This window comes from Nanorana parkeri, unplaced genomic scaffold (assembly GCF_000935625.1).
Source record: "Nanorana parkeri isolate BGI_ZX_2015 unplaced genomic scaffold, ASM93562v1 scaffold980, whole genome shotgun sequence".
Lineage (NCBI taxonomy): Eukaryota > Metazoa > Chordata > Amphibia > Anura > Dicroglossidae > Nanorana > Nanorana parkeri.
Genome location: NW_017307248.1, coordinates 164,375 through 179,649, shown reverse-complemented (window position 1 = coordinate 179,649; position 15,275 = coordinate 164,375). Strand labels below are relative to the sequence as shown.

The following is a 15,275-nucleotide window of genomic DNA, read 5'->3' as shown; positions in this document are numbered from 1 at the left end:
CGCCGTTGGCTTTTTTTTCTTAGTCTGTGCTCATCTTGTAGGCCCCCTCCGACCAAAGGCTCCCGAATAAAAAAAGTGTCGTCTACCCTGAATGTTGCGTCGTGAACGTCTACAGCGTCTAAATCGATGGGTCATCGGGGGAGTCTGTCCCGTTGGGTCTGCTAAATCCCACGTGGTGAATGTCCTCCACCGAGACCATCGGCCTTCGCCCCCCCCCCCCCCCGGGAGCCCCGCCGGCTTTTTTAAGCTGAAAACTTTTTTTTTTTAAAAAGGCAACTTTAGAGATAAAATAAAGTGTGTTCTGTATTCGTCTCTTCACGTCTGTTGTCTTCCTGGGTGGTTTTAGGGTAAGCTCCGGAGAAGGACCTCTGGGCTTGGTGGCGTCAGTCTGCTCGGACTTCGTGGTGGGTGTCTGGGAGATTGCTGCTTGACCGTACACGTTGGGCTCATCAAGAGTTCTCCACCACCTGGTGGGGCAGAGTGACGGACGAGCCGTTGATGAAAGAGCCTTGCTTGTCCCGTCCTTTCAGGAAAAAGGTCAGCAGCTCGCCTTTGCCTTTCACGTAGATCGGGCCCCTTCTCACGAAGCGGAAGCCGTACTCCTTCAGGATGTCGTGTGTGTCCTCTACAACCTGCAAAGAAAGATATGAAGAGTTAGAATCGGGGATTGACTACTGGCCATCGGGCCCCACAGTACAATTCTGATTGCTGCCACAGCCACCACCACAGCCACCACCACAACAACTACCACAACAACTACCACAACAACTACCACAACAACTACCACAACAACTACCACCACCACCACCTTCCCCAGGGTTTTTCCTAGAGCTGGCTTGGAGTTGTGGAGGGCGACAAATATACACCGCTAAGAAATACTCCTTACTGCACAGAGAAAGAACAGAGGATCCGTGACTACTGGTCATCCTAAAGACTCCTCATGTGTGTCTGATATCAGCTCCTCTAGAATGGGGACTATACGGGAGGTACAAGGTCAATGGTCAACCTCTCAGGCTCCTAATAATACCGTCCTGGAAGTGTGTTATCTTCACATACAGATTTTCTATGTTAAATTTCCCTCAAAACCTCACTAATGGGGCCCCCCTACAAGCCCTCAGCCTTGAGCAAGCAGTAGGCTGGCTCTGGGAGGAGTTATGCAAAAACAAAAAAACCTTGATGGGTGGTCTGGAGCAGTGGGTGTTCCTAGGCAGGCTGCATTTGCACGCAGTTCACCCTCATGTGATGCTAAGCTTCTACACCATAACCTGTATGTTTCCAATGACTCCAGTGGGCCGACTCTACCCATACCCGTGTATTCCCCATGACTCTACCCATACCCGTGTATTCCCAATGACTCTACCCATATCCGTGTATTCCCCATGACTCTACCCATACCCGTGTATTCCCCATGACTCTACCCATATCCGTGTATTCCCAATGACTCTACCCATACCCGTGTATTCCCCATGACTCTACCCATACCCGTGTATTCCCCATGACTCTACCCATACCCGTGTATTCACCATGACTCCAGTGGATTGATTCTACCCATACCCGTTTATTCACCATGACTCCAGTGGATTGATTCTACCCATACCCGTTTATTCACCATGACTCCAGTGGAATGACTCTACCCATACCGTGTATTCCCCATGAGCCCAGTGGGCTGACGCTACCCATACCCGTGTATTCCCCATGACTCCAGCGAGCTGACTCTACCCATACCCGTGTATTCCCCATGACTCCAGTGGAATGACTCTACCCATACCCGTGTATTCCCCATGAGCCCAGTGGGCTGACGCTACCCATACCCGTGTATTCCCCATGACTCCAGTGGGCTGACGCTACCCATACCCGTGTATTCCCCATGACTTCAGTGGGCTGACGCTACCCATACCCGTGTATTCCCCATGACTCCAGTGGATTGATTCTACCCATACCCGTGTATTCACCATGAGTCCAGCGAGCTGACTCTACCCATACCCGTGTATTCCCCATGACTCCAGCGGGCTGACTCTACCCATACCCGTGTATTCCCCATGACTCCAGCGGGCTGACTCTACCCATACCCGTGTATTCCCCATGACTCCAGTGGAATGACTCTACCCATACCCGTGTAGTCCCCATGACTCCAGCGGGCTGACTCTACCCATCCCGTGTATTCCCCATGACTCCAGTGGAATGACTCTACCCATACCCGTGTAGTCCCCATGACTCCAGCGGGCTGACTCTACCCATACCGTGTATTCCCCATGACTCCAGTGGAATGACTCTACCCATACCCGTGTAGTCCCCATGACTCCAGCGGGCTGACTCTACCCATACCGTGTATTCCCCATGACTCCAGTGGAATGACTCTACCCATACCCGTGTATTCCCCATGACTCCAGCGAGCTGACTCTACCCATGCCCGTGTATTCACCATGAGTCCAGCGAGCTGACTCTACCCATGCCCGTGTATTCCCCATGACTCCAGTGGAATGACTCTACCCATACCTGTATATTTCCCATGACTCCAGTGGACTCCATTCTGCTGGCCACATTCACTGTATTCCCCCAAATGTCGTAATGTGGCTTGCGAGCTCCGATCACACCGGCCAAGACGCCCCCTTTGTTCAGTCCTGCCATGAGAAACATAAGATTTTTTTTTGGTAGGAGTTCCTTGAATTGTTCTTCCATCCTGCGTTGGTCACATCCAACAGACAGCAATGCTTCCACATTCTTTCTAGTGTATATAAAAGGATGAGAGGGCCACAAATCTGGAAGAAGTCCACTAAAAGTTTACTATTCACATCAAGAGGTCCAAGAGGGGGAGGGGATTGCCACTATGAATATTAATGAATGGGGGAGAGAGCTCAGGGAGAGAGTTAATTTACACAGACTGCTTGCCGAGCACAGCGGCGGCCATTTTAAAAAGGAGCCATGAGGAGATGAAGAGGACAAAATAAACTAAGTTTCTGTGTTCATATACAGCAACTGCATATGTCTGCTTCATGCACACTCGGTGTACATTGCTGGCGTATGTTTATTTTTTTTAAATACCAGGAGGATAACAGCAGGAGAAGATAAAAAATTAAAATAATACAACCCGGGGAGCTTTTAAAACAGGTTATAATGACTCTTATGAGGAAGAGGAGTCAGCTATAGTGTGAGGAGAGGAGGTCCACAGTCCCCAAACTTTGTTATAAAGAGCTGGGGGGCCTCCAGAAACACAGGAAGCCCCCCCCCCCCGAAATTATACACGCTTACACCGATCTGCTTAACTCTGGGACTTTATATACCGGGATACACCTTGGCATATAACCATGTCATAATCTGAAATGGCCACAAGATGGCAGCAGTCTGCAAAATGGAAAGACAACACTGGTAACACAATGACCCCGAATGACTAAAGAAGAGAACATTCACTTTGCATGGGGAATCTACACTTAGCTGAGTGAATGTGGGAAGCTGTGCTGACTTCACTCATCTGTTCCTCTGACCCCCTAATATTAATTTCTTTGCATAGAGATCTGGACTCTTTTGGGTTCTCACCTATCCGAAGCATGAAGTTGTTGAACGACTGGTAGTTAATATTCATCAATGTCACCTTCATGGCCAGGGCGAAGTCTGCCAGGTCTGCCAGGTGCTGCCAGCGCTCCTTATCAGAGATTTCCTCCTTCTGTAAAAGCAAAGGAAACGGAGGTGTCATTTTATAGATCTATACAGCCCCACCCCCACCCAGTGGTCCACATCAGGGTGGTAAAGAATACAGCCAGGTTTGCTTGGTTCATCTCTAAAGCTGGCCATTCATGTTATCATCTTCTTGTACTATCTCGGGACTGTCTCCTTCTATGTTAGTCCCAGGCATGTTCAAATTTACTTACTGTTTGCTGACTCTCTGCTGGAAGTCTGTTCTGTGCGAACATCAACTACTCTTTAAGTATAAGATAACTTTCTAAGGTTAGTTTAGAACTATCCTCCTGCTAGTTGGAGGTCATGTCCCCGTGTTCTTGATCTCAGCTTCGTAATGTAATCCTGTCCTGCTGATCCTTATTCACACCCTTCATATATTTAAAGGAGAAATATGAGGGCAGTGCTTTTCACTCACCTCATAGTTCTAGCCGACCTGTGACAATGAGACTGTCACAGGTCGGCTCAGTAGATCGGGAGGTGAGGGAACACATACCGGCGCTCGCTCACTTCTCGATCTATCCCGGTGAGCCGTGACAGGGGAGGGACTGGATTCCCCCCTCCCCGCTCCGATCCTCCAGCGCTGACTGGCGGAACGGACGGGGGAGGGGGCGGGTACAGCTGGCTCTGCCTCTAGATAGGCAGAGCCAGCTGTCACTCACGCAGCTGGGCGGATACAGACATAATTGTCGGGATCCGCTTCAGCTGCGGCGTCTCGGTATACCGCGAGCTGTAGCTCCCTATATACTGAGCCTAGGGTGACGGGAGGACGCTAGTTTGTGTCCTCCCGTTACCCTAAGGAGAACTATGGGGAAAAGCCTTAACCCCATAGTTCTCCTTTAAGGGTTCAGTCCCATCCAACCTTTCCCTTCTTTCCTCCAGACTGCATATATTAGGTTCCTGCAGTCTCTCCTGATATGCTTTATCCCTCAGACCTTTCACCATTCTAGTTGTCCGTCTCTGGGCGCGTTCTATCTCATCTTTTTGAGGTCTCCAGAACTTGTGAGGACCTAGCTAAATGATCTATTCAATTTATATGCAATCAGGTATTCTTGATTTTATCCACAAGATTCTGGAGGGTGTCTTTGGGAACTTGCGCCCATTTGAGAGGACGGGTACAGATGGTGGATGAGAAGACCCGACTCACAATTATCGTTCCATTTCATCCCAAAGGTGTCCAGTAGGGTTGAGGTCAGGGCTCTGTGCAGGACACTGGAGTTCCTCCACAACAAAACTGGTTCATCGGCATTCCAATTCACGCCGAAAGTGTTCAGTAGGGTTGAGGTCAGGGCTCGGTGCAGGACACTCGAGTTCCTTCACACCAACCTGGTCACACCATACCTTTATGGAGCTGGTTTTGTACACAGGGGTCAGTCATGGTGGAACAGAAAATGGTCTTCACCAAACTGTCACCACAAGGAAGGAAGAGCACAATTGTCCACCATGTCATTGTATGATGGAGGATGAACGGGACCTTCACTGGAGACACCTGAACTCCATCATTTGGAGGGAAGTCCACATACCCTTGGCCATATAGATAGGTGTGATGGTTTGGTATCCACCAACATTTGCTCATGTAGTGTATGTCATTAACTTTTGGTAAACAAAACTAGATGTACTATTGTCCAATGGTCTGTGAAACCAACCTTGATGGTGTTGTTGAATCCATTTGTGTTTGGGTCTGGAGTGACGCCAGATGCAGCCATGTAGGTGCTACCGATGGTCTTAATCTTCGTGATACAGCGAAACTGTTGCTCATCCAACAGCTGGAAATAAAGAGATTCCAGAAAATGATCTAATTTTCACATGGAATGGATACTTTACCGATATATCTAGACACACATAAGACAAAGGATCATACCGCATCAAAATCTGAGATGATCTCATTGAGGAACCTCAGACACTCGATGCCGCCATTGTTGATGCTCTCTTCGGTGTAAAAGTCGGAGAAGTTTGGGATGGAAGCGAACATTACCCCGATCTCATCATACGACTGGCTGTACAGCTCCTGGAAGATGGAAGGCATGCAGTGAGAAGTCCATTAGGTGAGTCACCATGTTTTACTTAGAACGTTGAACAGAAGAATGATATGTTAGCGCACTCCTAGGGTGGTGTGTTGTGGCCGGTGTGCGGCTCCTGATATTGTTAGACCAGGGTATCTAACTGTGTGAAGTTGAATGGAAAAAAGGAAGGAGCGCACCTGACTGGCACAGGGTGTAAGGATGGGAAATGATCAGGGACAAAGATGAGGTATTGACACTTATGTGTGATGGGAAGAGAGGGCACAAGGGTGGTGTATACTTCTGATGGGGTCGCCGTATGGGTTGGGAGGTGTCACAGGGGTTGGTGTGCTGTCGCAATCCTTGCGCGCACTCCCAGTTGGAAACTGATGTGGGGAAGAGGGAACAATTGTTTAGAATTTCTGCACATGTGTGTGTAACTGGATGTGAACTCTTTACTCACCATGAGGTTTGGTGTGTGGCGTTATCAACATCAAAATGGTTCCTGTGGCGGGTCAGAAGCATAGTGGCGAAGCACGTTCTGTTCCTGGATGTTGTAATTGTAAGTGGTTCCTAAGTTCCAACTACAGCCTCCAGGAACACAACGTGCTTCGCCACTACACTTCCGACCCGCCACAGGAACCATTTTGATGTTGATAGCGCCACACACCAAACCTCATGGTGAGTAAAGAGTTCACATCCAGTTACACACAGGTGCAGAAATTTGAAACAATTGTTCCCTCTTCCCCACATCAGTTTCCAACCGGGAGTGCGCGCAAGGATTGGGACAGCACACCAACCCTGTGACGCCTCCCAAACCATATGGCAAGACCCCACGACCCCATCAGAAGTATACACCACCCTTGTGCCCCCTCTTCCCATCACACGTAAGTGCCAATACCTCATCTTTGTCCCTGATTGTTTCCCTTCCTTACACCCTGTGCCAGTCACTTGCGCTCCTTCCTTGTTTACTTACAAAAGCTTTAAAAAAATGGATGACAAGCCAGCTAAGGGTAAGAGGTAGGGGAGGAGGCTATTTAGGGTCTTATTAGGTGTTAAATAGAAAATAATCTTTTTTTTAGTTTATTCCTTTTCAGCCCTTTTTTTATTGTACAGGTTCTATCGCCTGTTTGGATCAATTACAATGACTCCCTAAGGGTGCCCACACACCTTACGATAATCGCGGGAAATCCTGCGATCGTACGATTATCGTAAGGTGTGTGGAAGCCGTGCGACCTCTACTACTGTAAGGTCGCACGATTTTTAACTTACGAACGTGTTCGAAAACCCGCCGAGCATCGTGTGTAGCATGTTCGTAAGATAAAAGCCGGATGGGCCGGTGTGCGCAAGCGCACACTGCCCGTTCGGCATTGCGGTCGTCGGAAGCCCGCCCCTCAGGGGGGCGTGGCTTGCGACCATCGCAAGTACGATCTGCCTGTCAAAGATAGGCAGATCGTACGTTTTTTTAAGTACCTTACAACCATCGCAAGACAAAAGTCTTGCGATGGTTGTAAGGTGTGTGCCCAGCATAAAGCAGGAGCTGATCTGTCTCTGGCTGATTGGCTCCTACTCGCACATGGGAACTTAAGCTGTCATGCTGATAGGTTGCTTTGGTCATAGAGGGCCCCTTTCTGATACTTACATGCACCGTCTGTGTGCTCCCCGGCTGCTCTGGGCCCTGGAGCGATATGAAATGCTTTGTACTCCCCCAAATTGAGAGTCCTTTTTGTTCTCTGACAAAAACCCATGTCCTGCAGATGATCAGCTGAAAAGCTGAACCCAACATGTTACAGCTATGGTGGGGCAGAATTGGAGATTTCCACCCTGCTCCTCTGGACCCAACATCCAAAACCATATCTGATTTGGGAAGTGGCCTTCCCACAACTGTGTTTCTGAAGAATTTTACGAACTCCAACCTTAGAGGCTGAGCCACCCACTACCTACTTACATCTTTCCACCACTGAAACCTCCACAGAACATATCTGTTCCTGCCCACCTCTTGGTTGTCCTCCCCTACATGGGGTAGTCCCATATAGGAAGGGTGGGGATGCCTTTTGAATGCCTGCAGAACCGAACTGGGATCTCTGACACCTAAGTCATCGAAATCCTTGTGAATAAAAGTTGGATGGTTTCCAAGCCCCTGCCAAACACTACAATACAGGTTTTGGGTGGACTGACCCTTTAGGTGACCAAGAAGAATTATTATATTAGTATTTCCAGAGGAAGAGCAGCAATGGCTTATTGTTCAGTTCCCTCATGTAAAGCCTTATGTTCTTCTCTCACCTCATCCCTCTTCTTGGAGCCTAGGAAGTGTCGTGCCACGTGTTCCGGCAGCATGTTAGTGACCAGAGCCTCATTCCACCGCCTCATATCGTACACTTTCTCCTTTTGCTCATGGACGTCGATCTTCCACAGGAACAATGTCCTGGCCAACTTCTCCACCTATAAGAACCAAGCATACATTTCTATTTCAAGTGGGCCTGAATTTACAAACAAATGAATATTCACCATCTTATAGGAATGTTAATTGCACTAAAGCCTTCCCCTGACATTAGTGGTGCACGTCCTTTGCCTAAGCACTCCTGCTCTGTAGCCCCAGAGCTGTATAACTGATGTGTATGATTGTCTAAGGCACTGCTGCCTTGGATTGCCAGTCTCACCAGATTTGGAGTGAGATTTGGTAATGCGATTACTGGGCTGCTCACTGTTCTCCTTGCTGGAGGGGAAGCTGTGCCTAAGATCTGCAGTGCAAGAATCTCTGTGCTTCTGCTTCATTGTTTCTGCGGATCTGTGCTTCCTCCACCTCTCACATTCAGAAAAACTGAGAGGAAGCTGTTCCCATTTAGCATTTAACCAGGTCACACCCAGCCTGTTGGAAAGGGCTGTAAGAGCACCGAAACTCAGCAGCCTGCAGTTTGGCCCTTTGGTTGAGGTGAACGGAACATTAGAATTTGACCTGAGAATGCTCTTTCTGTAACCTGTCATCTGTTACCAGTTACGTCATTATGTGTGTGTATCAACAAAGTCCCCTAGAGACTCGAATCACATATATACCCAGTTTCCTTGGGGTCACTGTAATGAACATGCCAGGCAGTTGTATTGTGCCAGGCAATTGTAGATGTCTTCGTGATCCGGTCATTAAATTCTGAGTTCAAGCCCCACAGCACTACAGATATCTGATGACCAGTATTCAAGGGAGCAGCTCTGGCACGAAGAAGCAAAGCCCTGCTTCTACCAAGATGGCCACCTCTACACAATGACACAGTGCATAAAAGATCAGCTGCCGGGAGACCACAGGCAATACTGGTGACTAACCCTTTGCCCTCTGGCTGCCTCATTTGGGCACAGCTTCCACACTACAGGTCCTCTTGAAGTGTACAACTTTGGGTTGGAATGGTAATTATTGGAGATCATCAGACTGATAGTCAACTTACATGGCGGGCGAAGTAGTAGAAGCTGATCATCATGATGAAGATCATTACTGTCATGGAATATTTGGAAGGAACCAGGTTTGATCTGTGTGAAGAGACAAAAAAACAGCTTCCATATAAGACTTCCACAGATTGCACGCACGGTAAACAAAGGTTCTAATCATGTATACCAGTGTTTCCTAAAGGGTTGGACTTATACTGCTTGGCATGACTAGCCTGATGTTATCTCTGATGCTTAGTGCAAGACTTTATTATGATCCCCCTCTACCACTGTAACCCTTGCCCCTGAAGTCTGCACCGAGGATGGCAGAATGGATGTTTTTGGTGCAAGGGGGATCAGTACTAAGTTTTTCTGTGATAGATAATAAAGACATGTAATATTATTATCAGCTGTATTTTGCAAGTTACTTACCCTCAAGGTAAACTGTAACAGTGTCCTTAAAGGAGAACTATGAGGTGAGTGCTTTTCACTCACCTCATAGTTATAGCCGACCTGTGACAATGAGACTGTCACAGGTCGGCTCAGTAGATCGGGAGGTGAGCGAACGCATACCGGCGTTCGCTCACCTCTCGATCCTGTCACGGCTCTCTGAGCAGCTGAGCGGATCCCGGCACAATTGTCGGGATCCGCTTCAGCGTCTCAGTATACCGCAAGCTCGCGGTATACTGAGCCTAGGGTGACGGGAGGACGCTAGTTTGTGTCCTCCCGTTACCCTAAGGAGAACTATGGGGGAAAGCCCTAACCCCATAGTTCTCCTTTAATCTTTATGGGTTGGTTGGGTCCAAGCCATAAAGCTGAAAAGGCAAAATATTTTATTGCCAATAGCTGTATCTCTTTGGCAAGCGCTTACTGGGCCTCACAGGGTCCTCTTCATTAGGCTTAAAGGGGAACCCGCGAGGCCCCGAAAGCGCTTGCCAATGAGATACAGCTATTGGCAATAAAATATTTTGCCTTTTCAACTTATGGTGTGCTGGTGACATTTTCTATTGTTCATGTGTGGCGGTGCCACCCGCAGTCATTTTGGAGCACCCATCTTCATCAAGTGGGAATCCCGGTAAGGAGTGTGCGGTATGGTTCCTGTTTCTGTTCTGTCAAGCCATAAAGCTAACACTTTCTTCAAACCCTAAACCTCATCTTAACACCTTATTTTAACATTTGACCTTACCCTAAGCCCTTTATCTAATTCTTAACTTTAACGTAACCTCATTCAGCTCACATTTTCCCTCAACCTAACCCCGGGTATCTAACACTTAACCTCATTATAACCAATTTATTTAACAGTTAAATTCAACCTAACCCCTTTGTCTAGCCCTAGACCTCAACTTAACCCTTTCTTCTAACACCTTTCCTAAATCTAACCCCTTAATCTTATACTAAACCTCAACTTATTCTCCTCATCAAAGCCTAAATGTCAACCTTACCCCTTCATCTTACCCTAAACCTCAACCTAGTCCTTTCATCTAACCCTAAACCTCATCCTAACCCCTTTGTCTAGCTCTAGACCTCAACTTAATCCTATCTTCTAACACTTTTCCTAAATCTAACCCCTGAATCTTATACTAAGCTTCAATGTATTCTCCTTGTCAAAGCCTAAATGTCAACCTTACCCTAAACCTCAACCCAATCCTTTCATCTAACCCTAAAACTCAACCTTACCCCTACATTTTACCCTAAACCTCAACCTAATCCTTTCATCTAACCCTAAATGTCAACCTAACCCCTTCATCTAACACATTACCTAAACCTAACTCCTAATACTAAACCTCCAACCTTTCACCGTTATCAAACCCTATATGACAATCTCACCCTTTCATCTAATCCTAAACCTCAACCTGATACTAAATCTCACCCTAAACCTCAACCTCATGCCTTTATTAAACCCTAAATCTCAATCTCACCTCTAAACCTTAACCTTACCCCTTCCTCTAACACTTTACTTCAACCTGACCCCCTAACCTAATACTTTACCTTACTCTATTCTCTTTCTCAAACCCTAAAATCTCAACCCAACTTCCTATATCAAAGACTAAAGTTCAAAGTCACCCTTTCTCCAATGAGAATATCACAACACAAAGTTATAGTATCACGTAGATAAATACTTTATCGCACTTATTCTACAGTTCTGAAAGTTTAATGCAACAAAACAGATCTCTGTGTGTGTGTAGTCCAGCCATGATCACATTTTTGGCATAAACATTCAAAAATCATCAGTTGGAAAAATTAGACATGGCACCCAAAGCAACTAATCTGCATGACAAAAAAGTTAGCTTAATACAAGGGACTCCTTGAATCTCCATATGATTTTTACTCCAGTTTCCATATTTATCAAATGTTAGGGGAAGGGAAGGTGGATTCATGTTACCAGGTAGATTGTGCACGGTGTGTCTGCTCAGTCATCACCCCATCCTAAGATCACCTTCAATCCTCACCACGATGGAAACTGGGTTCAACTTTCATGTTTAGCCTACATTAGTCTAGATTAGGCGGGAGGTTGCTCAGATTGCCTCTGCATATGAACCCACATTTTGCATCGGTGGCCAGCTGAACTCTACAAGCAATCCGGACAACCCCTTTAATATCAATAGGAGAGAGTCTTACACATAGCCGTTGAAGCGCTTTCTGTCGTACTCGTCGAAAATCGGCCTCCAGGCGTAAATGTTCACCACTCCCACTGCGACGCTGATCATCAGCATGAGCGTCAGCTTGACCATGTGACTGACCTGCACCAACATGATGGTGGCAATAAGGGCCAGGACCGCGATGTAGCTGTAATATTTGGGGTTCTCCACGCAGCCCCAGGCGTCCGTGGACTGCAAGGTTGCGTTGTAAGCGGTGGCGTAGTACTGAAGGCAGCTGAGCTGTGGGATGAACAAGGAACTGTCACATAAATCAGAACTTATTTGTCACTGGTCACACTGTATATAAACTGGTGAAAACGGAAATTGGATTGGACGTTAAGATGTCTGATTTACTGCCCAGATCGATTCAAATGATATCAGGACCCCTTCATAAGGGATGAAAGAAAAAAACTTATTACGGGAGCAATGACCATTACAAGCCTTCAAAAGAAATGCTAGCTGCCTGGCTGTCATAATGATGCTCTGATTTCAATGCTTTCTAGGTTAGTGTCCTGAAATAAGCATGTAGCTAGTGAAGAAGGAACACGCTCTGCATTCCCTTTGCAGCGCAGGTAACTAGAATTTTCAGAAGGAGGCCAGTAGCAGCAGCCAATGCGTCTTCCTAGCAACAGTTCCTTTAACATCGGAACAAGGGGGTATTTTGTTTTGTAAATAGTGATCAGATACTGTGGTCACTGGGTCTGGCCACCCCTTCCCGCCTTCTGCACCTTTGATTGGATAATAAGGCCATCCATCACAGCAATGAGTCAATAAGAACTAGGGAGAGGGTAGGCTAGAACCATTGATCACAGGAGCTGGTTACTGTATGCATATCAGAGCAACCTGATCTTATTAGCTCCTTGGGAGTTCTACAGGAGATCAGAGACGACTTGCAGGGCAAAGTAATAGGTTCACACATACTCACCATTTATGCTCTCCCCCGTCTTTTTCCCGATGCCCAATCCTTGCCCTGCAAGTCGCGGCTTAAGATCTGATCCATAACAGGACAAAGTACCCCAAGCCTGCTGATATGCCCTGTGAAGGTTCTCACTTAAACAGGCCATGGTATAGCTAGCAATAGGTAGTCACACCCCTTTGTCTAGCCCTAGACCTTAACTTAACCCTTTGTTCTAACACCTTTCCTAAATCTAACCCCTTAATCTTATACTAAACCTCAACTTATTCTCCTCATCAAAGCCTAAATGTCAACCTTACCCCTTCATCTTACCCTAAACCTCAACCTAGTCCTTTCATCTAGCGTTAAAACCTTAGCCTAATCCTTTCATCTAACCCTAAACCTCAACCTAACCCCTTTGTCTAGCTCTAGACCTCAACTTAATCCTATCTTCTAACACTTTTCCTAAATCTAACCCCTGAATCTTATACTAAGCTTCAATGTATTCTCCTTGTCAAAGCCTAAATGTCAACCTTACCCTAAACCTCAACCCAATCCTTTCATCTAACCCTAAAACTCAACCTTACCCCTACATTTTACCCTAAACCTCAACCTAATCCTTTCATCTAACCCTAAATGTCAACCTAACCCCTTCATCTAACACATTACCTAAACCTAACTCCTAATACTAAACCTCCAACCTTTAACCGTTATCAAATCCTATATGACAATCTCACCCTTTCATCTTACCTTCTCACTTATCCAGGCCATGGTATAGCTAGCAATAGGTAGTCACATTCAACGGGACGTGTTTGATAATGTTGAATGCAGCGCTGGGTGCCTGGCTGGCCAATCAGCCGGCTTGGCTAGTGGTAGGTAGTCTCATTCAACTGTACTTGTTCTGAGATGTGGAAGACGTTTTGTAGCTGATCCGAGCCACTTCTTTTGTTCTAATGAGTGTCAGGTCCATACCCCAGTATTTAAATCAGCTCAGAGAGCACAGAAACCTCACCCAATCACCATGGAATGTGTCTGGGCAGATGTTGATTGTCCAAGGGTATGATGGAAGATGTGAAAGTTGTGGAACTTCCCTATTCTAGGTACATAATCCCAAAGTTGGTGTCAGGAAGTCTGCATAGGTAGAAATTATACAATTCACATGGCTTAGGGTGTGAGGTATATGTTTTGACCAAGAGGACAACTGGTTTGCAAGAGTAAAAAAAGACATTATGTTCTACTGGAACAACCATCACTTCAACACCATCTGTCTTCTACATATAATGCCGCTTTAACTTCTCTACCCTCAGCCATGTGAAGCAAACGATTACCACCTATACAGACTCCCCAACATCAAGCTTGGGATTATGTAACTAGAACAGGGGGGTTCTAAAACATCACGGCTCCCATTCTGTTCTTGGACAACCAACGTCTGTCTTGATTGACACATTCTATAGTGATTGGCTGAAGCTGCCTGTACTACCTATGTGGATAGAAATTTCGGGGTATGTTCCTGACATTCATAAGAACTGAAGAAGTGGCTTGGGCAAGCTATGTAACATCTTCCATATCTCATAACAAGTACAACTGAATGTGACTAACTAATGCTAGCCAGGCCTGCTGAATGGCCAGTCAGGCACCCAACGCTGCATTGTGGGGAGGCAGTGGAAACATTTCACATGGACCTCCATACCTAGAAGCACCTGTCAGTCAAACAGGGCACCAAGGGAGACATAGGAAGCTGGGTCTGTTCTCGATAACCATCCCCTCCTCTCTAAAGCATACTTGTCACTTCACTCTATTTTCTTGGATGTCCACATTCATTCAAACCTTGGACTGCCAAAGGGATATACTAGATGTCATCAGGGCCGGTGCTGCCACTAGGCAGCCGCCTGGGGCACACTGCTGCCTGGGGCGCAATGCTACCCATGGTGCAGCCTTGAACATTCACCCCCAACGGTCAGGAGAATGGAGCCGCGTGGGAGGGGGACTGGAGGGGTGCAAGTAGCTGGTCTTGCCTAGGGCGCAAAATAGTCTAGCACCGGCCCTGGACATCATGGCAATGAAAAGGTTAAAACAAGCGATATCGGCTGTTTGTTCCTTTTAACATTTAACAGCAAGCGGCTTTAGCATTTGTAGCACATTTTATTTGGGTAACTGTAAAGCCAACCGATCACTTCTATTTCTACTTCCCCGCTCTCCCACCCAGGTTCCCCCGGGCTCCTTCAGATTCTCCATGGGCTCTAGAGGGGTTCTAATGGGGTCTAGTTTTTTGCATTTTATCATTTATATGAAAAATAGACAAATTAGACCAGAAGACCAAAAGGACTTGGATGCAGCTGTTGGACATAGGAGGAGACGGAACAGTCCTGGCTTCCTTACCATATCCACAATATCCGCCATGGTGAGGATAAATATGGCCGACATGGCCCAAGTGTTTCTCGCCCACCTGGTCCTGTCGATCCAAGTGGAAAAGGCAACTAGCTTTTTTGGGAAGACCTATAGGGAAAGATGAGAGAGATGAGAGGCCGTACAGTATGTACATGAAGACAGCTACACCCCTGACCACGTGATTTTATTAATCGCAGTTGCTCTCCTACCAGAGAACCACTTATCTTTACAGAAACGGTAAATGTTTTTATGCAAAATCTGTTTGCTGTG

The 15,275-nt window shown here is 46.7% G+C and overlaps 1 protein-coding gene across 1 annotated transcript in view; it reads right to left on the bottom strand.

Moving 5' to 3' along the window:
- Nucleotides 1-340: 340 nt before the first annotated feature.
- ADCY3 (adenylate cyclase 3) overlaps nt 341-15,275 on the bottom strand; it is a 115,007-nt gene continuing 100,072 nt past the window's right edge. The window contains exons 14-22 of the mRNA XM_018566830.1: nt 14,997-15,113; nt 11,705-11,962; nt 9,107-9,259; nt 7,956-8,114; nt 5,534-5,680; nt 5,319-5,438; nt 3,535-3,658; nt 2,497-2,621; nt 341-632 (exon numbers count right to left, since the gene is read on the bottom strand). Coding sequence (XP_018422332.1) covers nt 450-632; nt 2,497-2,621; nt 3,535-3,658; nt 5,319-5,438; nt 5,534-5,680; nt 7,956-8,114; nt 9,107-9,259; nt 11,705-11,962; nt 14,997-15,113 — 1,386 coding nt within the window. The 3' untranslated portion in view covers nt 341-449. The remainder of the gene's footprint in view (nt 633-2,496; nt 2,622-3,534; nt 3,659-5,318; nt 5,439-5,533; nt 5,681-7,955; nt 8,115-9,106; nt 9,260-11,704; nt 11,963-14,996; nt 15,114-15,275) is intronic.